Below are 24,696 nucleotides of genomic sequence, written 5' to 3' on the forward strand. Positions count from 1 at the left end.
TACATCTTGAATGCATTAATTTATTATCTACAGAGGTATATTAAAAAACATTTTATTTTATTTTTTACAAAATCCCAGCAAACAATTAGTCATTGTGCAAATATATGACAATTTCTTTTAACATAAAAACGCACTACTTAAGCTAAAATCGAAAACCCCATTATGTTCCAATTGAATTCAATAAACTATCTGTACAATAAATATCAACCAAGATCGAGGATCATAATTAAACCTGACACATAAACACACAACACAGACATAAAATAGTGTATTAGTGTAACAGGCACATGTATTCAAAAAAAATATTTTGGTTGGTGGTTCAAAGGCCTTAACATATTTTTTTAATTAATAATAACAATCAATTTGATATAATAAGCTACAATTTAAATGTGTAGGCTAAATAAAACTCATATAGGCCTAGGCCTAATCCTTTAAAATAATAATAATGATAATATATGAATAATGATAATATTCCTTAAATCTTTTGAATCAAACGTGCTGTAGATGCAATTGTAGTTTTCAGCATATAAAATATAATAAGCAAACAAAAAACACTATCATTACTGATATCTTGTGCTGATATATGATTGATTTGATTCCCTCTCAGTGGACTTCTCTTTGCTAAACATTTGCTAAATGTCAGCCTTTCATCAGACGACCACAATGCAGTCCTGCCGTGTGTATCTGTGAAGAAACCTGATCTTTGGGTTTATGCCTGTCTTTGTTCCCAAACATTAGTACAGACCAGTCACTAATTCATTCAGCGATCCTTTTCTTGCTTCAGGCTCAGCCTCAAGTGATTGTGAACAGCAGAGGACATCAATGGACGAGTGCTGCATAGACCAAGGCCCTCTTGAGCTGTTTTACACACACACATGCTAGTGTGTTTACACAGTGACTCTATTTTCCAGTTGTATTATTCTCGCTAGTTTCTCCCTCAGGGAACAGGTCAGGATTTTCTGATAGCGTAGAGCGGATTCTCTTCTTCTCTTTAAAGCGGCCCGAATGTGAGACCTTCACATGGCGTCCCTTTGTCGCCGTTTTGTCCACTATGCGCTCCAAGCGGGCGTTAAACTGGCTGTCCGCAGCTGCGTCGGGTGTCGCGGGTGTCTCCCCGGCGTTGCTGCTGTGGTCTCCAGGGATTTCATACAGCACTTTCGGCTCTGATTTCTTCTTACGCAAGAAGGTCAGTTTCCACCAGGACGGTGCAGGTTCTGCGGTCGCCATCGAGATGAAAACAGACTCTGCAAGGAGGACATAAAGAGAGATTTATATACATGAAAGTGTTATTTTTATTATTAAAGATCAAACAGTATGCGTAAATAAGCAAATTAACTATAATCAGGTTTTTTTTTTGTTAACCAGCTATTTTACTTGAACACAAAATTTAAGAATAGTCATAATGTGTAAGCCGAGGCCTGAGGGTGTGAGCTATGCTAATGTAAGATCTGTGTCTTGCATTAGAAGGGGCAGCCGCAAATGAATTTTTTAGTGTAATTCAATAAGCACCATATGGCAGAGGTATGATAGGGTTTTAACCTGAGGAGTTTTGGTTACAGGCCTCAAATTTCACTCACTCTGCACTGCAGCTATATGCTATGCTAGGAGAATGGAAATGGTATAGACCATGCTAATGCTAAATGATAGAGCACTTGTGCTTATGGTGCATTCAAGTCCTCTTGGGAAGTTCGTATTTACGAGTTGGGAAGTCGTGTTTACGATGTCAGGTTTACGAAGTCACTTTCGTCGGAGAAAGATGGCGGCGTGCCTTCTCTTAATTAGCCTAAAAATACAGCAAGGTTTTTAAATATACTTCTAAAATGAAGAACAAAGAATGTGCATCAAGTGTGTTTTGCTTTTTTATATTTTTAATTAATTTATGAAGCCACTGTGAACTTTATCCTTACATATTATTATATTGTTATATTACAATGCTATAAAATGTTGTGCAGGCAGTCAACTTATTTTGTTGTAAACAACACTGACAATGTCACTGCTAAATACCTATAAGTAAGTATATTCTACCATGTTTCTCACTGACACGCCCCAAACTGGTCAATATTCCCACTCGTACGACATTGTGGCTGTGTCCATGTGCGTTCAACTCGTAAAATACGATCTTTCTGACATGACTTGAACACAATTAGTAGCCTACAGCTTATTTGATCTTTTTGAATGAATAAAATTGACGATGTATGCTACGTTTCAAAAGTTTGTGGCCTATACAGTTTTTTTTTTAATGTTCACTCAAAAATACAGTAAAAACTGTAATATTGTGAAATATTATTACAATTTAAAATAATTGATTTCTCTATTAGTGTCACATGATCCTTCAGAAATAATTGTAATATGCTGATTTGGTGCTGAAGAAACATGTTTTATTATTATCAATGTTGAAAACAGTGCTGCTTAATGTTTTTGGAAACCGTGCGTGATACATTTATTTTCATGATTTTTTGATGACTATAAATTTCAAAGAACAGCATTTATTTGAAACGGAACTCTTTTGTGACATCATAAATGATCAATTGATTGGGTCCATGCTGAATAAAAATATTAATTTCTTTAAAAAAAGAGAGAGAGAGAAATCTTACTGACCCCAAACTTTTGAATGGTAAGTTTGTACGTCAATAAAACTGTAAAGGTTGATTGTGGTGATTCACTTTAAAATCATTAACACTGTTATCTTTACTCGACTAAACATTTTGTTAAATGGACCAAATAATATTTCATAAATAAGAGGATGCTAATTCATGAGAAATGTGTAAACGTCTCCATTCAGGCCATAAGTGAACACACTCATTATCTGACCTCATGAGACTTCACTTCTAAGGTCTGAATGATGCAGCTGGTTTCAGCCAGAACATTCAGTGTGTTGTAGATTTGACATGATTCATTCATTAATTTACGTGATTTTACACAGTCCATTGTCGTGTTAAGAGCTCACGTCCAGAGACAGTTTATGGTTCATACACATGCTATGGCTTCTTTGAAGTAAACCATTACAATAAAAGCAAGTACGCCTTTGACATACACGGTGAAACACTGTCCAAATGAAAATTCGTATGATATTGTGAAGTTTACCGCACACTTATTCACACAAAGAGAACGATAAACAAACACTTAGAGCTGCATATCCTGGTAAAGTTTATTGCTTTACTGTCCATGGTCATATCTCGAACTGAATCAGCCTTCTGTGAAATGTAAAATGAACTCAACCACACTCAAATTCACACAAAACTGCTGTAGCATGTGACAATATCCATTCACGGGAAAGGCTTGGCTCGGTTGCTTAGCAACAAAGTGGTCATTTTCATACAGTATGCTAAATTCTGTTCGCTCTCTCAGGGCTTTGACTCTTGCTCCTGCTTTTATGTTTACGAGAGCAAACAGAGATCAGGTGGAGCCGGCCAGCTCCCTTTCAACCTTACAGCCTTGTTTTTCTGACGCTTTAAACCTTATAAAAAGAGGCCATTTAATCCAGATGGTTTTAACAATAAGCCATATTGCATTAACTCTGTATTTGAAAAGCTATAAGTATGCATTTTATAAAATTATTTGATTTGGTTGTTCAAAAAGTTATGCCAGCTCTTAATAAACAACACAAAGCCTTGAATTTTACTGCACATTTATCACTTGCAATTATATTGAATAAGTTTAAAGCACAATTTACAATACAAACATGGATTTTGAAATGTTGTGTGTCAATGCACCCCAATGCAGTAACCAGTTTTACCGTGTTTTTAATAATTTTTTACCGTGTTTTTAACCAGTTTTTAATAATAATAAAACTATTATTATTATTATTATGGTTTAGCCAGGATTTGGATAAGGAAGGTTTGTCTTTGCAAGCAAAGGGAACTTCTACGCAAAGCACACGCACACTCCATGTTGTTAGCATGTGGTTTTCATATGAAAATAAATATATTGATAAGGTTCAAGGAAATCATTATTCAGAGGGAAAAGCAAGTGCTTTCCGGGAACATGTCAATGGAACAGGAACTTTCTGTGAGCTGATAATTCAAGGATTTGATAAGATTTACATATCACAATAATGTAGATAACCAATGGCTTTGGTGTGGCAAAATTTAACTTCTGGTTTGTCTTGTTACACAACTATGGACAGCTTGTTCGTTTTTAAAGTATAAAAAAAAAAAACAATTCAGCCAGCAATAATAACGACACAAAGTACATTTAGTTTCAACAGAAGCTCCCATGAGAAATAGCCGTCTCTGTAGTCGTCCTAATTAATTAAGTATTCCTGTCGTAGTTGGAAAAAACATCAGGTGTTAACTGGAGGTCTTTGGAGAGCTTCGCTCTGGGAACAGTCACACTCTGAGGGGGTTAAAGTGAATAAAAGCATAGTGCAAATGACAGGAACTGAGGTGCAGAAGAACTGCAGGAAATACATTCTTGCGTTTAATCTTGCAGGCCCAAAATGTGCATTGGCACCCATTTCACAAAGTAGTTCAGGTTTATTTTATGTCGTTTTACTCTCACTCCTTTTAGAAATAAGTCCCTATGCTTGAGAGTAAAATACACTCTTAAAAGCAAAAGGTTCTTTACTGGCATTGATGGTTCCATGAAGAACCTCTAACATCCATGGAAAATATCCATTGTTCAATACACTGTAAGAGAAAAAAATGATTTAGATTATTAAAATGTTTCTACACTAAGATAAAAAGGGTTCACTGAAAGGTTCTCTGGGGAACGCAAATGGTTCCACTATATGGCATCACTGGGGGAAAAAACCTGTTGGATTTTTAGTAACTAAAAAGGTGGAAAAGGAAATTGGTCCCAAGTTTCCACAGAGAAAAAGAGATCTGGAGATCTCGATTCAGATGTCTCTTCTTCTTCTTCAAAATCAAAATAAAAACCCACACAAATAAGACGATTGTTGACCTAAAGTAAGATATTGAATGTATATCTATGACTTTTGATTGCAGACTTTGGACATAGCAAATCTGAGCATAGATTGAGACATAGTTGAACTTGAGATCTCTTCTGAAAGTGTAGAGGAGACGTGTGAGATCATTGGGGCTTTTTCTCAGGAGAAAAAGATCTCATACAAAACTGAAAGTTGTTTATTTTCCTTCCAACGGGAAGAGGGGAGTTTTTGTGTATGAATACAAATACCCAAGCACATTTAAAGCAGGCAACAGAGGCACTAAACTTCATAGCATTTGCTTGTGATTTCATGACGTCATTCGTTTCAAGAATCTCTTCAGTGAATTAAGCCATTGGTATTCTTCTATGAACACCAACATATATTGACAGCAAATCAAAAAGCGAGGCTGTGAGGGATAGCCTTGCCGTGTTTTCAATGGCATCCGCTGTAAAAATCTGTATAAAGCTCCTAGATCACTTTACGCAGCTTATATTGTCAGGAGTTTTTTGTCTAATGAAATTTTCTTGGAAAGATATTTTTGCAGTGTTTCGTCAGCAGAACAATTCAAAAACATCAAATAACAGTATAACCCACTGTAGAGATGCTTGTCTATCACTAGCAGCATCTCTTTCATTCCTGCTAAAAAATCAATGTTTGTGGATTGTTTTAATTTCAATTGAATTAGTTCAGGATGTCAGAAATTTCTTGGCTGGATTCCTTCCCAATGCAATGTTTTTGTCAGGCTTAGGTTTTCAAAATCCGTTCAGAGACGTTCATCTTGGCCGCTAAACTTGTACTATTGACACAACTGAAAGAAATGTTTTGCATTTCAAAGTGTTCACTTGATTGCAGTAATCCCCCACCCCACACACACACACACACACACACACACACACACACACACTCATCACAGGCTCCTCATTATGCACGGTTAGTCAGTGATAAAGGTTCACTGTTTGCTATGAATGTATAACCATGTGTCTGTCCAAAGGTTATTAAAATTCACAGCTATCATTCCCTTTTTTCCTCTATAGAACTTAATATCAATTCCCATTTGATCATCTTTTTTTTTCTAGAACTCAGTATTAATTTCCATTTAGCAAACAAGTAACACACTAACTTATCTGTAAACGAATTAATATGAAACTAATTGCAACCGGATGATATTCCATGGAGTTGAAAGAGTTTTTCCCCTCCAGTGAATTCTGGTAGCTATAATAAGCCTCTCTCACCTGCGCAGGTCAATGTACGTCCGTTGAGATACTTGTTATCTGCTTTAGAGTGGTCCCTATCCTTTGGTTCGGTTGAGTCCAGCAGGTGAGGTCATCGCCCTATATTTAATTATAGTTTCTGTCTGTCTCTTCTGCCTCCTCTCCAGCTTGGCTGTCCCTCTCGCTCTCTCTGGCAAACAGGTGCAGATTCACAGGTGCATGTCTCCTCCCACAGACACCCACATCAGGCTCCTCCTCCCTCTGTCTGATAAACAGGCTTATGTCACATCAGCTTCATAGAACAATAGCTAAAATATATACTTGGATTGGGTGTAGAAGATTAATGACTTGATTAGCTTTTGATATAGCTAATATTTAAGAGGCTATAAATGGAATGGCCATTGGGAATGTAATCAGCAGGGATTGTGTTAATAATAGTAGTGCGTGGCTTTTTCTAGCTCTCTTTTTTAAGATTCTCAGGCATCCAGTGCTTTCTTGTTACATTTTTAAAAATAAATAGCATTTAATGAATCTTGAAATGCTATATTGACAATTCTCTCAAAGCTGTTTAATGACATTATTTACTGTGGTGAATGTTTTTTTCATGAAGACATACTTTTTCAAGTAACTAAAGTAACTATAAATTGACAATAAAATAGTTAATTTTTCAAATAAGTTACTTTGTTTTCTCATTTAATGGCTGACAGCTCTCCTGTTAGTGAGAAATAGAGAGAAAGGTGCAGAGGCGTTGTGTGTAAACATGATGGTTATTTTAGTTCAAGACTAATGGATGTACAAAAACAGAAAAGTTTTTCCTAGATGCATTTTTCACGTGTACAGACAACACCATTGTCAAAACAATCCCTGTTCACACATTCACAGGATCCGCAAAAACGACCAAGAACGCTGTAGTAGGCTATTCACTTTAAAGGAGTTCACTTTAAAATTAAAATTCTGTCATCATATACTCACCCTCAAGTTGTTTCAAACCTGTATGAATTTCTTTCTTCTGCTGAACACAAAGGAACACAGTAAAAAAATAATCATGGGTCTTGTAATTTTCATTAAAAAAATTAAGGTGATAATTAAAAATATTGTGTATATTTTATTAAGAAAATTGTGGTTCAGTCAGTGTTGTATAGAAAATATTAAGAACATTTTCCTAATTTTTTTAATGAAACATACACAAATTTGAGGCTTGAATTGAGGAACCGATTAAGCGGATAAAATTAAGGGAAAAAAGGCTACCTATTTATTTGAAGAGAATTAGCTCAATTATGCGGCTTTATTTAGAAACACCATTGTAAGTTCCCAACATGCTTTGCACATGGCTGGAAATGGAGAGGAAATATGGAAATTAAGTGTCATTTATGTGTTTTTGAGTAAAGGGAAACATCTGTTAATGTTTAATGTTCAGTTATTTTTGACATTTGAAAGAGTTTCTATTATGTTAAAGTTTTGACCGTTACCATTGTGCAGAAGAGTAGGGCTTATAGTTAGGTTGTGAATAACTGCATGTATTGATTATCTGACCGTGTTGTTTAGTTCCTTGAGCAACAACTTTGCTATAATGCTAGTGCAGTAACAAGTTTGGTCCTGTGCTGTGCTAGCAGCATACAGTCTTTTAATAATGCAATATAACTCAAAGTCACTCTAATTCACACACTTTTGAGCGTCAACTTAAAATAAAAAAGCAAATTTCACTAAATACATTAAATCCATTGTATCATAGACTAAATAATTAAGGTAATTTTACATGATTTATTCAGGTAGATTCCATGAAAGAAATCAAGCCTTAACTACTCAAAAATATTATGTGTAATATTGTTACCATAATTTTTTTAATTAAATAGCAGTAACATTTTTTACAGTGAAGATATTTTGAAGAATGTCAGTAACCAAACAGTTAACTGGTCCCAATTACTTTCATAGAAGAAAAACATATATACTATGGAAGTCAATGGGACCAGTTAACTATGGAGCTAAACGAGTCTCAATAAAGATAAATGCACACACTACATTCACATATGCACACAGGATTCATACATGCACACACATGATTCATAAATACACACACAGGATACACAAATGCGCACAAAATTCACAAATGCACACACAAAATTTAAAAAGCACAGAAGATTCACAAATGCATACAAAATGCAAGCAGTTTGTAAATCAATATATATTTGTGTGTGCATCAGAAATACACGTCTGAATCTTGCCCTGTGCATTTCTGAATCTTGAGTGCATTTGTAAATTTTGTTTGTATTTCTGAATTGTGTGTGTATTTATGAATTTTGTGTGAATTTGTGAATTTTGTATGCATTTGTGAATCTTCTGTGCTTTTTAAATTTTGTGTGTGCATTTGTGAATTTTGTGCACATTTGTGTATCCTGTGTGTGTATTTATGAATCATGTGTGTGCATGTATGAATCCTGTGTGTGCATATGTGAATGTAGTGTGTGAATTTATCTTTATTGAGACTCGTTTAGCTCCATAGTTAACTGTTTGGTTACTGACATTTTTCAAAATATCTTCCTCTGTGTTCAGCAGAAGAAAGAAATTCATACAGGTTTGAAACAACTTGAGGGTGAGTATATATGATGACAGAATTTTTATTTTAAAGGGGGGGTACAATGGTGTTTCATGTATTCAGAGTTGTTTACAGTGTTAAAGAGATGGATTCTCATGCTAATAATGGCCAAAGTTTGAAAAGTTATTTTGAACGAATAACAGAGAATTTCTGTGCTGAAAATCATACTTCCGGGTTGCAACACGTTTCGGCTGGTTTTTTTCTATCGTAGATCTAATGACGTAGACCAGAGTGGAACTCCTTATATGAGCATTGCTCTCGGAAAAGCGCGTTCACGCACACGTCGACCAGAGGAGAGAAAGACCGCGCTCATCGACGCATAGACATCATATATCTCTATATAATATCTATGCATCGACGCGCTACTACCGGAAATCATCATCAGCAGCGCTAAATAGGAATGGTTGATGTCAAGAATGTCTCCAAAAAAGTGTGTTTTGGGATGTGAGGGAAAGTTTACCTTGTTCAGCTTCCCAAAGAACCCAGTGTTACTGGAACAGTGGATGCAGTTTGTATTTCCGGGACAGCAAAGGAGTGTGGCAAGTGCGGTTTTGTGTTCTGGTCATTTCAGTGACGAATGTTTTATTAACAAGGCCGAGGTCGTCGCTGGATTTGCAAACCAAATACTATATATATATATAGTAATATGGCATACCGCACCACGATCGATAATAAGCAAACCTTCCCGCGCACTCCCGCTTGACTCTATAGCTCCGCCCACGCCCAGAATCAAGGACCTCGGCTTTTTCCGGTTAGAATCGGAAAGCTGTATTTTTATTTTATAAATATGATGAAACTAAAGACTTTTTGGAGATATGAAGGACACACTATTACTCTATAGGTACTCAAGATTAACATGAGATTGACTGAAACTAAGTATTTTACCCCCCCTTTAAAGTGAACTATCCCTTTAAGAAACACTACGCGCCGTATTTACCTGTGTCAGCTGTGTTGTCGATGCCTCGAGAGAAAAGAAAGAAAAGTGACTGAAGGATAATATAAAGCAGTATCTCTGGTCGTACGATGTGTATGACGTCATTGACATTTTAAAAGACTTTTTAAAGCAAATAAGTGACTCTAAAAAATCTAACACCCAGCTATATGTAATTTCTTTGCATCTCCTTTTGAATACAACATTCAAACAACAGACAAAAAATTATGTCCTGAGAAAAGTGGATTTTGAGGGGTATAGCTCCATAGACCTCATTCTGCACTCGTCCTGTGAGCGCCCTCATATGGAGTCAGAGTGGAACTGCAACCAGTCAGAAGCCGGAAGTTTACTGAGAGTGGCGGTTCTCCCCTTATTAGACATCCTCTGCTAATAAACATGAGCATGACACCACCGTTTTCACAAATTCACATTTGTGTAGTGTACACGGGATGATGGTAATGTTTTCAAAAACTTGCACTTAGTGGTGGGCAGATCGAGGCTTTGTGAAACAATGAAACAGTTGAAGCAAATGTGCCACATTTGTGTGGCTTCGAAACAACCCGACACCCGTCTCAACGGTGACACCTAGTGGTCACTTGCTGGTGTTGATCTAAAACAACCTTGACGACGAGCGATTAAAAAAAATGTATTATTGTATTTTTTTTAATATGTGAAGCTTGTAACCTGTAGGCTCCTCACTGTGCACAATGTTATTTTTATTTATCTATCTATCTTAATGATCTATCTATTAATCTATATATGTAGGCCTATCTATTAATCTATCTGACTATATATTTATATCTATGCATCTATTAATGTGTCACTATATGTATATTCTGTCTCTAGCCTATCAGTCAATGTGTCAATTTAAATAGCCTAAGCCTAAATATAACTAAGCAAATCGCACTAAATGTCACTATATCACCAAAAATCTGCTATCTCAAAATCAAACTCCTCTCACAGAAACCCCCGAGGTCAAGATGCGTTGACTTCACTTTTATACAGATGTGCGATTGTGTGGTCTGTTCCCGACCCTGTCAATCAAACGCTGATTCGGCGGACCATGCCACCTGTCGAAACACCTGTGAAACACCCCGAGGCTTCATTTAGCCGTAGTCACGTGACATGGGTGTTTTGAATCACGCTTCGGATCAGTGTTTCGAGACATCTGCACTTCGGGATCTCGAAAAGCTTCGGAACGTCAGTTTCGCGTCAAACATCCCTACTTGCACTTTGAAACCCGTTTTAAAAAGTTCGCGTTTTCAGGCTCCCGAAATGGTGTTGTGTAAATTAACGGCCAAAACACGAGAACGGAGAAGATGATGCAAATGGGTCTCGATGTAGTGTTTAAAATTATTCTAAAGTGTGCATTTCATGAATGTCCAAATCGTGAGAAACCAACGAGAAAACGTAAAAATGCTAAATGAATGGCTTACCTTTCACACCTTCCCATCAAATGATCGTGAGCGTCAGCTTCTCAGTTCTCGCGCATGCGTAGTGGCGCTCTCGTGAACTCACATCAGAGGCCTACACCAAAGAAAATTAATAGTTGAATAAAGTCGTTATTTTGGTGGGGGCGGGGGTTGCGCACTCAACGTAAGGTTGAGCCACTGTAGTCACTTGGACTATTTTAACGATGCCTTTAGCCTACTAACTTTTCTGAACCGGCAGATGCATGCAGTCTATGAAGGAGTGAATTTTATGGGCCAGCAAGTTTCGATCCCAGAGAGATATGAATGAGTGAGCCAGCTCTCAGATTTCATCCAAATATCTTAATTCGTGTTCCGAAGATGAACGAAAGTCTTACGGGGTTGGAACAACATGCAGGTGAGTAATTACTGACAGAATTTTCATTTTTGGGTGAACTAACCCTTTAATATTCTCTCAGGACACTTGATTTGCTGCTTTTCCTTCACCATTCGCTTCAACCAGCTTTTGTAAAGAAATTCATATAAGCAGGACAACTTATATTTGTCCGCAAAACTAACTTTAAGCATTTCAGATCTTTAAGCAGGTCTTTAAAATGATGAGAAACAGTTGTCCAAACTTTTGACTGGTAAAAACAACTAGCTTCATCATACCCCAAAAAATAAACTTATTCACAAGCCAATAAAACATGTATTGGTCTAATAAATCTGGAAAACATCACATTAGGCCTATATATTTCTAAATTAAATGTGTGTCTATACTAAATGTGTTTATAAACATGTGTTAAACATCTTAAAAAGAACGGATGTATTTTAAAGAACAGAAGAGAGAGAGGGAGAATTTTCTTTTAGATGTATCTGTTCTTATACAAAAAGAAAGAAAGAAAGAAAGAAAGAAAGAAAGAAAGAAAGAAAGAAAGAAAGAAAGAAAGAAAGAAAGAAAGAACAATTCCATATCCGACCAGTAGAGGGCATAGTCTAAGTCCTGTCTATTAGAGAGGTAATCCTCATCAGCCCTGGCTCTGGCATTAGTTTGAACAGGAACACTGGCCAGAGAAGTGCCTGATGCCAGGATGCCCACTGGTGCGATTAGGCAGTTTGAGGGAGACTAATGGCTGACCGCTGCCCTAGCTGGGTGTTTTAAGGAGGACTTGCCCTCTGTCTGGGGGCTGCTTGGTTCATGTGTTGCGCTGGCGGTAGGACAGGGTATGCGGGGTTCATTCACACGGGGATTAAATAAGAACAAGCCACATTTGATGGCCCACTCGAAAGGCTGTTCAGCACCAGCTGGGCTCTGGCGTTGGTAGTTTGCTCATGGCAGCCAAGAGCGGCCTCGCCACAGTCTGCAGAACACACAGTCCATTAATCATTATCTTATAGCTTCTGATGGGAAACTTCATTTGGCCCGACAAGAGTCATTTTCATTTTAAAGGGAACATTTTGGGCATCTAAAGCGTCTTGCCTATTTCTGAAAATATAGGCTATCTGACTTTAGTTTTGAACATTCGGCAGTTCATAAAAAAATCAGAATTTAAGAATTGACTTCCTTTAAATTGATGAGTTGGAATTTGAATAAAATGTCTACGGGATGTTGAATTGGAATGACAGGAAGATGAATTTAGCCTACTGAATTGCATTGGAAAGATATTCAAGGCAAACAAACAGAAACCTCTTCAGCGTAACAAAATAGGCATGCTTCTATTTTGTAAACCAGCTTTCAAGGTAAATTAGAACATTCTGGAAAACGTGGTCTTCCAACATATAAAATAATATATTAAATCTATTTTTTTTTTATACATTTTTTTAAAATGCCATCTTAATTAAATGCCAATTTATAAATCCAATAGATTTTTTGTATTATTATTCACATTGAAATTACAATTCATTATTTTCTATTACCTACGTTAGAAATCATGAATTGCATTAATCTCAATTAAATTCTGCATAGCATAAAAAGTAGTCTAGTTTTTCAGGAAATTATTTTGTTACCATTCAAATTTGACATTGCTTTAAAAAAGATCACTTGTCTTTGGAACGCACTGCACAATCAACATGAAATGCATTCTTTGTCTTTACCTTGTGTCTATTGTAAGCGTGGTATGTGTTGTATTAGTGCTCCTCCTCGTGGCGAGATTATTGAACAGCAGGTTCGCCCTATGGAGAGAATAGGCCAACATTATCAAGCTGCAGTTGTCCGGTTAAAGCGCTGCAGTTTTCTATTTGACCACCAGGTGGCAGCAGCTCCCGTCAGTCATCATTACTGCCTTGAACCACAACAAATTGAAAATGAAATTACTGTCAATCTATTGAGAGAATGAAGTTATGTCATATCATAGTCCGTAGAGGGAAGGAAATAGACAGATGGGCTACTGGTGCAGATAGAGTGGTTTTAAAGGAGGAGGAAAAAAAGGATGACACATTTATTTTGTTGTTTCTTTGTTTTATTCTACTGAATAGCATCCTCCCTCTCTCTTTCACATCTCCAATTCCCTTGTTCCTTATTTTCCCTTGCGCATTATATAATGGATGCATCAGGGAAAGATAACCGCAAACTGGTCTGCGTGCTGTATTCGCATAAAGATTTCGTTGTTCAGGAATTAAAGAAAACAGTCAAATTGTAGGGACAAGAGAGGACAATGGACCCTGAACAGGATTATTATGGGGGTTGAAAAACGTACCAAAAGCACAAACAAAATGAGTGCACTAGCTAGGCCTAACTGAAATGAAAATAGCTGGAAATAAATGAAAAATCCTAATGAAATAATCAGAATTAAGGTTGTTGCTCTCATTCTTCCAGAAATCTCGCTTATAGAGCATGTTTTTACAGAGAGGTCTTATTTTGTGGCTACCAGACCTCATCTTCACTCATTCTTGTCGCTGTGGAGAAGGGACAGTGAATGATAGAACCCATCAATCAAAACATCTCTGCTTCCATCGCTTTTTATCCACTGCATCTTCCTGCTGAAGACATATACAGAGATCAAAATGAATGAAATAAACAACTTCCAGTACCAACATTTGATTCGGAGTTCAGACTTTGTGAAGAACCTTTAAAGTCACCATGAAATCAAAATTGAATATTGCAATGTTATTGTAAATTATTTATTTATTCCACATCATTATTTTTAATCAAAATTCACGTGTCCATAATCTTTAATCAAAGTAACTTCACATCTCTTCTCTTCTCTGATGATGTGCTTACTGGTGCGAGGGCAGGGCAAACTGTCACTCACATGACATCACAGCAAACCACAACGATCTAATGGTCCAATCAATTCCCCATGTACAAAATCAAGATCCGCCCCACATTGTTTCTTGTTCGAGAAAGCCGCTCACTCATGGCGCTTTTCCACTGCGTGGTACGACTCGGCTCGGTTTGCTTTTCCACGGCAGTTTAGTAAAGTGGTTGGGATTATAGACTGATAGTTATAGTTGCGCCGCCACCTCGGTTTCTGACCACAAGACAGAATTTATTTTTATTTGTATTCGTTTAAAGCAAGTCATTTAAAAAAGTAATGAATGCGAACAAATGAGACTGCGGTTGGCTGTTGCTGACTATTGAAATCTAGCAGGTTTGGTGTCTCTTGTCTCAAAATCCAATGATGCTGTAGTGACGATATTCTCTGACCAATCAGTGATCTGCAGTGTTTACACATTTTAGTATCGGCTCTTGGAACCCTCAACCAAGGTGGTAGGCTGTAAAAAATAGTACCAGGCAAGTACTAGGTACTGTCCACAGTGGAAACCCCCTCCAAAGAGAGCCATATACTGTACAGTGGAAAAGCGGCATCAGATAAAAGTCTCAATCAGCTCCCTAGCTCAGGAACCAGTAGCCTATTGTGTTCATGAATTCGTGCACTGGTATAAGGACAGTAAAGGACGCTGCCTGCTCACTACACATTGGGAGATTGTTGACTGTTTCAAGCTGACTTTAAATTGAATCTTTTAGGCTTTTTTTCCAGCAAAGGTGGCAAAATCTCAACTCAACTATTGGAGATGCGTTGAAGTGTGTCAACGCAACCTGAGCCACTCTTTTCCTCTCGTTTTGATAAGGTTATTTCATTAACATAATCTCAAAGAGGTGAGTTTCACTCGAAACTGCTGATTCTGTGGGGAACCATCGTGACTCAAACTTAGCGTGTTTATTTATATAAACAGACAGTTCATCTTCCACGCGCCTCCAGCCAAACGGAAGCATCCGCACCGGGCTGCTTTTTTGGCGGGCAAAAGGGTTAACACCGATCGGCAGGCATCAGTTTAATCATAATCAACCGAGCTAAAGAGGAGTAATGGAACCTGCGAGCCGGGCGCGCCTGTGTTCCGCCACAGATTAGCCGCTAATTTGCATAGCGCTTTCGTTCATCCACGTCGGCCCGACGACAGGCCGTCCTCCCCGGACACAGCCATGCGTAGCCTCCGGGGCCGCTTTGACAAATGGCTGGCCGCGTAGCGCTGTCTTTGCGCCCAAGACGGGGCAGCGAGAGCGACAGTGATTGATAGTCTGACGGGATAAATAGTGCAGAACTTCTTCTTCTTCTGCTTCTTTTTTCTCTAATAGGAGTACAAGAGGTGTTTAAAAACCTGCGTAATGGAGAAATATGAAGCCAAGCAGAGCAAGAGGGAAGGAGATTGTGTGTTCGAGTTCGTGAGTGAGTGTTTGTGAGGTAAAGAGTTTGTGTGTAGAGGCCTACTCAAACATGAAGTGCTTGACTTTTTTACTCCCAGTCTGATCTGACACTTTACTCAGTGGCTTTGTTCAAATAGTATGCTACTAGTACTGCAGTAGTGTATTACTGCTGCATAGTAGCCTATGTAGGCATTTCTGTATGCATTGAATATCCCGATGACCTAGTACGTTTGTCAAAATATGAATGAACCTGAACTAATATCTGCAATGATTTGTAATAATCTGAATGTATTTTTGATACATTTTTTGATCAGATTGCCAAAAGTTAAGTCACTTTTACACTCAATTGGTTTGAAAATGCAAAATAAATATTATTATTTTTCAAGACGATAACCAGATGGCATAGCTTCTCGCTGTATGCATGCCAATGTTGAGGTCAATAGCATACTGCTGTTTGAATATATTGTTACATTTTGTGTGCTAATTTAAATATAGTAGGCTTTATAGCTAGTATGCAACCACATATTCGGGTGGAACAAATGTGTTCGCGTCCAGACTGACCACTAATGTAAATATGTGATGGGGTTTGTTCCTGTCATCAGTGTCTATGATCATTTCCATGCAGTATACAGTACATATTGTGCAGTGTGCCAGTATTCCATTCCAAACACAACTTATACTCCATCAACCTTCATTTCCGCTTGCAAATTATTTTTCCTCCGTTGCCCTCACCATCATCATTATCGGTAATGAATAATTATATATAGTACGTTATAATTAGCAATACGCAGTGCAGTTTGGGATGTTACTAATCGGTACAGAAATAAATGAATAAATTTAGAGCCTGAGACTGATCCTCCATTTTGCAATCAAATGTTTATTTAAACATTTCCATAGCCATTGTTTTCATGTTTCAAACAATATTTCATAACTAACGAAATGAGGGCGGGCTGAGCATATTAGCAAGGATGCCAGATTCTCTACACACTACAAATGACTGCTACACCATATAACAGATAGACGTTAAATATAATTAAACTATTTATAATTCTAAACATTTGTGGCCATTAAATGTATTGGATTCTTAACAATAAGGAACAAAAGATCAAATTAAAAGATTGACTAGTTGTTACTGGCAATGATGGGGTTTTTGTACTTATTGATAATTCCTCGTTTCTTGTCTTGGAATCAACAGAATGGTTGCGAGTTAATATTGTCGATTGTATAGTCACGGGAATAGGACAACACAAATATGTGTCAATTTTCTTATTGATTATAGTAAATGTATTTACTGTTTAAAAGTATAAATGGGCGTTGGCGTCAATAAGCTTAGGCTTCTGCCTACTCTTTTTGAGCATCATATACATGTTTTTAATTTTATTTTTTTATTTAGTTATTTACTTACTTGTTCATTTGCACATGTATCCATCTTTAGTTTTGCCTACTGTGCTGAATCATGCTATTATGTAGAACTTTTGTGGAACTTAGATGCTCAAATAAATAAATAAAAGTAGACGTTAAGAAAAAAAGAACTAAATTAATTGCCTAAAAAATTAATGTGAATACATTCAAGCATTTAAATGCTCTGTCATTAAATAAAAAGAAACACTCCATATAGTTAAACAAAAGCAGGATCCGTATTATCTTAGGAATGATAATGCCATATAATATATTTTAACTAACCTCTCTCTCTCTCACACACACACACACACACACACACACACACACACACACACACACACACACACACACACGTACAGTATGTCCCTGGGTGGCTCTCTGTTGGCAGATGAGGGTGCAATAAGGCAGTATAATGAATTCATTACATGCTATCTGACACCATTACCATAAGAATGCCAAACACATACATCAGCAAACACGATTTACACACCTCACCTCGCTCAGCTGCTAGCACACGTGCACACACATGTTGGGTTTTCATGTTTTATGGGGACTTACCATTAGCATAATGATTTCTATGCTGTAGAAACTGTATATTATATCCCCCTAACCCAAACATACCCATCACAGAAAACTTCCTGCATTTTAAAATTTTCCAAAAACATCACTTAATGTGATTTATAAGCTGTTTTCCTCATGGGGACCAAAACACATCCCCATAACATAGGGTGACATGAACACACACACACACACACACACACACACACACACACACACACACACTCATCAGTGAGTCCGGATCTGCACAGCTGGTAATTCAGAAGATGTTTTGGATATGTATCAATAACATAAATAACATGAAGAATCTCAATAGAACGTCAAAGACGCAAAGATTGTGTTTGCATAAAAAATATATTTCCTTGTAAACAAAGCATTTCATTATATTTTCATAAAAAACCTCACAATTATTGTACACAAACACACACTCGGTGAAACCCTCTGTGGGTGCATTAATGCACAGAGATAGATCGCAGGCATTAAGAAAAATAATGGTGTGGATATTGCAGCCTCTCATCTCTGGTCAGAGTGCTTTAATAAAGTGTGTAATAAAGTGACGGGGTGAACGTACGCTCTGAATTATCTACGGTAAGTGCTGAAGATCTGTCTCGGTTATGAAAACGCAGCATCACTCATTCACAAGAAAACCCGGAGTCATCGACTAAAGCAACTGCAGAAATTCAGATGTTTACAACTGTCAGATAGCAAGTTTAGACGACATTATTATGCAGGTGCTACATTAAAACATTACAACGTTATATTCTGTTCATTTATGTTGGAGGTTATTAGGTAATTAGACCATAATTCAGGGCAGATGGTGGTTAAAGATGCTTTATTGCATTAGAGCTCCTGGGACCAAAACTCCAGAGAGATGTTTATATATTAATGAAACTCATCTGGCCACAAACATTAATAAGATTTAAGTAAATTCTCATGTGAGTTTGGAACTAATTTGAATCAATTACACCTGGAAAGTGAGATAAAAGCAACAACAACAACAACAAAAAATCAGAAGTACAACTCAATGTTGCATGAACTCTAGTTTGGGCATGTGAAATGATTTGATGGTAATGGGAACTGGACCGAGACTCTTAACAGCTGTATTAATTAATATGACTAATTAAAATGCGGCTTCCCTTATGGCTGTCCAATGAGATGTGATTGAAGATGGCAGTAATCAAGACGTGGAAAACTTTTTTAAACCAGTTGACAGAGCTCGATTCAGTGCGCCTGGGAGAGAGAAATGGCCTCTAACTACGTTATATAGAAATTCCAGGCACACGTACACACTCGTTCAGGCCTGCGCAACATCACGCCGGTTGGCCACTGCCAGGGCTGTATGTTCACACACTCTTCATAAGGCTCAATTTAACTTCTTGTGTGTAATAAATAGAGTTGCCAGATCATTTGGGCCATATGTGCTGTATCACCCTCAAACACACAGACGGTCTTTCGCTCCGAGTTCCCGGCACGTTGACTGGCAGCGTTCTGGGGACTGAACATGGAAATGTGATACGCCGCAGCACCTGGAGTCCTACAGGAGACAGGATGTGTGTTTGGGCTCTGCTTGACTCCCGTGTGTTTCTGTTCTGTATATTATCATGCACTATTGCCCTGTGGCCTGCAAGGCCCCGGGCTCCTTCTGAGTCTGCCACTCAATCAAGTCTAAAAGTCCATGAGTTTAATAGCAGATTTCAATGGAATACAGAACTCTCTTTTTTTTTTTTTTTTTCATTATTTGCAGAAATTATAATAATAATAAAATATCGTTAAAAAAAAGAAAAAGATAATGGCTGTATTTCAGTTTGCATACTGATGTTATGCGGTAAAAGTATATGCACTTTACTGTATAGTATGTTTTTTATTTGCATTCATTCATTTAGCTTATCAAGACTAACTACACTGAAGGTATAATTAGCAAATATGTAATTAGCAATTCAATGTAGCTATGTAATTAGCAATTAAAGCATTTATCTGGCACAGAAACATTAAAATGGCAGTATTAAATTGAACTAGATATAACTAATAGAACAGGAGAAGTCATTTATATAACATTGAACATATACTGACAAACAGCAGCATTTAACTAATTGTTTGTACACATTTGCAAAATTCACCAGAAATTATAACCATATGGACACTTTTGGCATCATATTTTCACTGTTCAAAAGTTTGGGGTTAGTAAGATTTCTTTAATGTTTTGAAAAAAAGTCTCTTATGCTCACCGAGGCTGAATTTATTTGATCTAAACAACCGTGATATTGTGAAATATCATTATAATTCAAAATAACTGTTTTCTATTGTAATATATTTTCAAATGTAATTTATTCCTGTGATGTCAAAGCAATGATTTTCAGCATCATTACTGCAGTCTTCAGTGTCACATGATCCTTCAGAAATCATTCTAATGTGTGTCAAGAAACATGTATTATTATTATCAATGTTGAAAACTTTGTGCTGCTTAATATTTTTGTAGAAATCTTGATATATTTTATCCAGGATTCTTTGATGAGTAGAGAGTTCAAAAAACAGCATTTATTTGAAATAGAATTAAAAAGTTCAATTTAAAAAATCTAACTGAGCACAAACATTTCAACTGTAGTGTTAAATGATCTAATGCATTCATTCTAATACTATTTAGTACTCGTATATAAATATGTAAGACAGAGATATATATATATATATAGAGAGAGAGAGAGAGAGAGAGAGAGAGAGAGAGAGAGAGAGAGAGAGAATTGGGCGTGGTTAAAAATGTCCAATAGTATGAGAGAATAATAGAGTTGGAGATGCATACATTAAGATTGTGGGCGTCATAGACATAAAGAGAGAGAGAGAGAGAGAGCACAAAACAAGTGCATGTCATGTTAAATGAATATGGAAAAGAAAAAAATGAGGGAGTATAAAAGAAATAGCACTTTGATAGACTTTTCCCCCCACATAGGCTAGTTTGTCAGATTGGAGAAATGAAGACAAGTAATGTTTTAATATGACTTATTTTAGACATCACACGGCACGGCATCAAAATTCAAAACCCCACTCTATCATTGTAAATGTCCAAAACTTTTATTCAGAGTTATGGATTCGTCCATTAAAGTAATTCACTAGACACACACACACACACACCGCCAGATGTCTTTCTCCCTCGATCGTCACTAAGGAGTTTCTCTGTACAAACAGCAGGGGTCACTTAGTGACCCTTTGAGAGGTCAAGGGTCAGGTTCCCAGCCTGGTGTAGCCATGGTGATGGCATCTGGAGAATTGAAGCAAAGTGGAATCTCTTCGGCTTGTCAAACCGTCCACACACACACACACACACACACACACACACACACACACACACACACACACACACACACACACACACACGCTCCTGCTTGGGCTCATTAGGTTTATAATCTGTGTTTTTTATTGCAGTGGACTTCTCTTCGAGGTTGTTTTGATTATATATGTATAATCTTGTTGGTTATGTGCTTAATTATACGCTATAGGGTATGTTGTGCATTGATAACCACAAACCAGAACACCAGCCGCCCACATTATCCCATAAACCCGCCTGTCCTGTTACCTGGGCAACAGCTGAGAGTGGCGTCCAGAACAGGCCCGGAGGCGAGGGCTCCGTCTCCTCTCTCCCTGTCCTTGAGCTTTTCTCCCCATGGCTCCAGAGCCTGGCAGCTGAAGAACACAACAGAAAGAGCTGTGTGCATCTGCTTCTGTGAAGTCAGCACGCCTGGAGGCTGGCATTACGACAAGGTCAGAGGTCACTGCTTTCTGGGTGGCGTCTCCCGCGTCGTTCTGCTGAAAGTCACGATGTAAAAACACAGTTTGAGAGATGTTTCTCATGAGCGTGAGCTGAGAATTATGATAAATTGCTTCAAACTCTGTGGAAACTGACTGGAGTTGAACATTCTTTTTCTAAATGTGCCATGGTAACTAAAGTATCAGCCACAATACCATAGTATTTCTGTTACTACTGTGGAACTACTGAGATTAAAATGAGGTATAGTCAAACAGAATCTTAATTTACAGACATTAATTTGCATAAACATATATAATATAACAAACAAGCCCTTAGGAAAGAACATTTGAATCCGATTTCTTTAAATCTGAGATTTAATGGAGAGCACATGGAGAGTCACGCTTTAGTCATCTGCTTTTTAGATCATTCTCTTGAGAACAACAAAAAAAGTCCTTGCATATCAGCGTAATCTTTAGAAGAGATCTCAACAATGGCTCAAACTTCTCAGGATTAACAAAGTTTGCCGTTTCAAATTTTAAACAAAACCAAATGATTTGAGTTTATTTTTACTTGCAGCGTTCGACTGTTAGACTGTACACATGTACAATTTCTCATTTGTGTCTATTTTTATTTGTCCAAAGAAATTTAAGGAGAAAAAAATAGAGATACAATATTATATGTAAAAAGTATATACAGGTGAAACTCGAAAAATTTGAATATGGTGCAAAAAGTTTCAGTATTTATTTCAGTAATTCAACTTAAAATGTGAAACTAATATATTATATCTACTCGACTCATTACATGCAAAGTGAGATATTTCAAGACTTCATTTGTTATATTTTGATGATTATGTCTTACAGCTTATATAAAACCCCAAATTCAAAATTAGAATATTGTGAAAAGGTTGTCATAAGTTGTAAGCCATAATCATCAAAATTATAACAAATAAAGGCTTGCAATATCTATAGGCTTGGGGTAAGATTTATATTAAAATAAATAATACTTTTATTCAGCAAGTATTGACAGTAAAGACATTTATAATGTTACAAAAGATTCTATTTCAAATAAATGCTGTTCTTTTGAACTTTCTATTCATCAAAAAATCATGGATGAAATGTATCACGATTTCCACAAAAATATACAGTAGCACAACCGTTTTCAACATTGGTAATACTCAGAAGTGTTTCTTCAGCAGCAAATCATCATATCAGAATGATTTCTGAAGGATCATGTGACACTGAAGACTGGAGTAATGATGCTGAAAATTCAGCTTTGACATATTTGATCAAAATAATGCAGCCATGTTCATAGTTTATGTCTACATATGTGTGTGTGTGTGTGTGTGTGTGAGATATCAGGTGACAGGTAGGGTGAGGGTGCAGACAGCTGTCTGAGGGGGGGTCTGATGTCCATGTTGTAAATTCAGGAAGGGGGTTGTCATTGATGTATATCTGACAGGCCCGTGTGGGTGTGAAGTGTGTATATATGTGCAGGGGTCTATGTGTGACCTGTAATTGCTGTAACCTAAGCGCTAGCCAAACCGCGCTCCGATCAGATAACACACGTTCACATCGTCACACTAGCCTTCTCTGATCTGTCTGTGAGGGCTCTTGATGTCTCAGTAATGTTTGAATGACTCTCACACACGTTCTCCCATCCCCTAATACACAGCCTGCCCTGTCCAGATCAGACAATAGTCAGACACTCTGGCATTCCAACATGCCAGATGATCTGACGCGTCCAGCCTGCTTTTCAGCTCTCCATCCCAGCCGTCAATCACGCGGCTGAGTTACGGCCTCGCTCGAGACGCCGTAGGCCTGGCAGACGAGGAGGAGAGTGAAATATCTCTCTGTGAATGATCTGTCTTTGTGAATTATGTGTGTGAGTGTGTATGTGAGGGGTTCCCTTTCTCCTCGCTATTCAGATAGATTGACCCCGTGGCCGCAAACGTCTCTCTCTCTCTCTCTCTCTCTCTCTCTCTCTCTCTCTCTCTCTCTCTCTCTCTCTCTCTGTCTCTCTCCACACACACACACACACACACACACACACACACACACACACACACACACACACACACACACACATAGGGATGTTACATTGTGTATGTATCCATCATTCAATTTCTTCCCGTTTTCAACATCCACAAAAACCTAAAAACATAGATTTTAGTCTGAGCCGTGGAGCAGTGGATACTAAAATGTTGAGCCCTGGTGCTCATGCGGCAAAGGTAAAAAAAATAACCAGGTCATGGAGCAAAGAATGCCGCCAAATGTGGCCAACATAGCCCGTATATTTAAAATGTAAGAGTAAATAGTGAATTCCTTGGTTTTTAACATCTATGTACGTATATATATATATATTAGTGCTGTCAAGTAGATTAATTGCGATTAATCACATATTATATAAAAGTTTGTTTCTAAAATGTATGTGCACATATATTATTATAATTATTAATATTGTGTGTGTGTGTGTGTGTGTGTGTGTGTGTGTGTGTGTGTGTGTGTGTGTGTGTGTGTGTGTGTGTGTATTAATCGATTTGCCAGCACTAATATATACATATAAAGTATAATTAATAGCATCTAAATCGCAATTAATCAAATCTAACATAAAAGTTTGTATACTTATATCCCCCCCCCCTACACACACACACACACACACACACACACACACACACACACACACACTTATATACTTATATATACTTATAATAAAAAAAAGAAGCAATAAAAACACCCAAATTTGTAAGGTAGCCCAGTACATTCGTGCGCCCAGTACATTCGTGACTCGTGTCACATGAAAACCATCACTAGGTCCACTAACCCTTAAATACGGCTCATGTCAGGAAGTGTGGTGGTGATTATTGGTGGTGGCGGGGCTGGTCAGTTCCATCATGTGCGCTAGGAGTCGGTTACCATGGTTACCATTACCGTGCCACCTTGATTGGCGCACAAACTGTAACATAAAGAGGGACAACAACAAAAAACAAGCAATAAAATGGCAGAACAGATTCTAAGTGCACTGACTGTATGTATACATAAGGGCACATATACATTTGCATGTGATTGGAATATAGAGAAAGCAAAGGTGGTCCCTGTAGTCTAGGGCGGCTGGCAGGAAAACAGATATCATTATGGAGCTGTTTGATATGCATACTGACATGCTCACGCACACACACAGAAGCACCTGACACTCCATCATGATGTCGTCCCTGAACCTCCCAGGGGGCTGCAGGCACTAGCTGGCGTCAGAAACACATTACAGCCGAGAGATTGAGGAGCCAGAGGCCATTATCTCCCCTCTACAGCACACAGCACTGCACTCCTC

General features: G+C 37.6%; 1 protein-coding gene across 6 annotated transcripts; it reads right to left on the reverse strand.

Moving 5' to 3' along the window:
• prr15la (proline rich 15 like a) lies at positions 1–24,696 on the reverse strand. Of its 6 annotated transcripts, none has more exons than XR_013799469.1 (6): positions 24,556–24,696; positions 24,193–24,324; positions 21,202–21,431; positions 13,127–13,204; positions 6,121–6,364; positions 1–1,244 (listed from the first exon to the last, which is right to left on the reverse strand). XR_013799469.1 is itself a non-coding variant. In XM_079627517.1 (6 exons), the coding sequence occupies exon 6, from the start codon at positions 1,225–1,227 to the stop codon at positions 901–903; it is 327 nt and encodes a 108-aa protein (XP_079483643.1). In that variant the 5' UTR covers positions 1,228–1,244; positions 6,121–6,364; positions 13,127–13,204; positions 21,202–21,431; positions 24,193–24,324; positions 24,556–24,696; the 3' UTR covers positions 8–900. The 6 variants fall into 6 exon arrangements, 5 of the variants coding, with proteins under 5 accessions (XP_079483643.1, XP_079483644.1, XP_079483646.1 ...); XM_079627517.1 differs by having other exon boundaries at positions 8–1,244; XM_079627518.1 differs by lacking the exons at positions 13,127–13,204; positions 21,202–21,431; positions 24,193–24,324; positions 24,556–24,696 and adding an exon at positions 11,060–11,124 and having other exon boundaries at positions 8–1,244.

The sequence above is a fragment of the Phoxinus phoxinus genome (genome assembly GCF_949152265.1).
Source record: "Phoxinus phoxinus genome assembly, chromosome: 1".
Taxonomy (NCBI): Eukaryota; Metazoa; Chordata; class Actinopteri; order Cypriniformes; family Leuciscidae; genus Phoxinus; species Phoxinus phoxinus.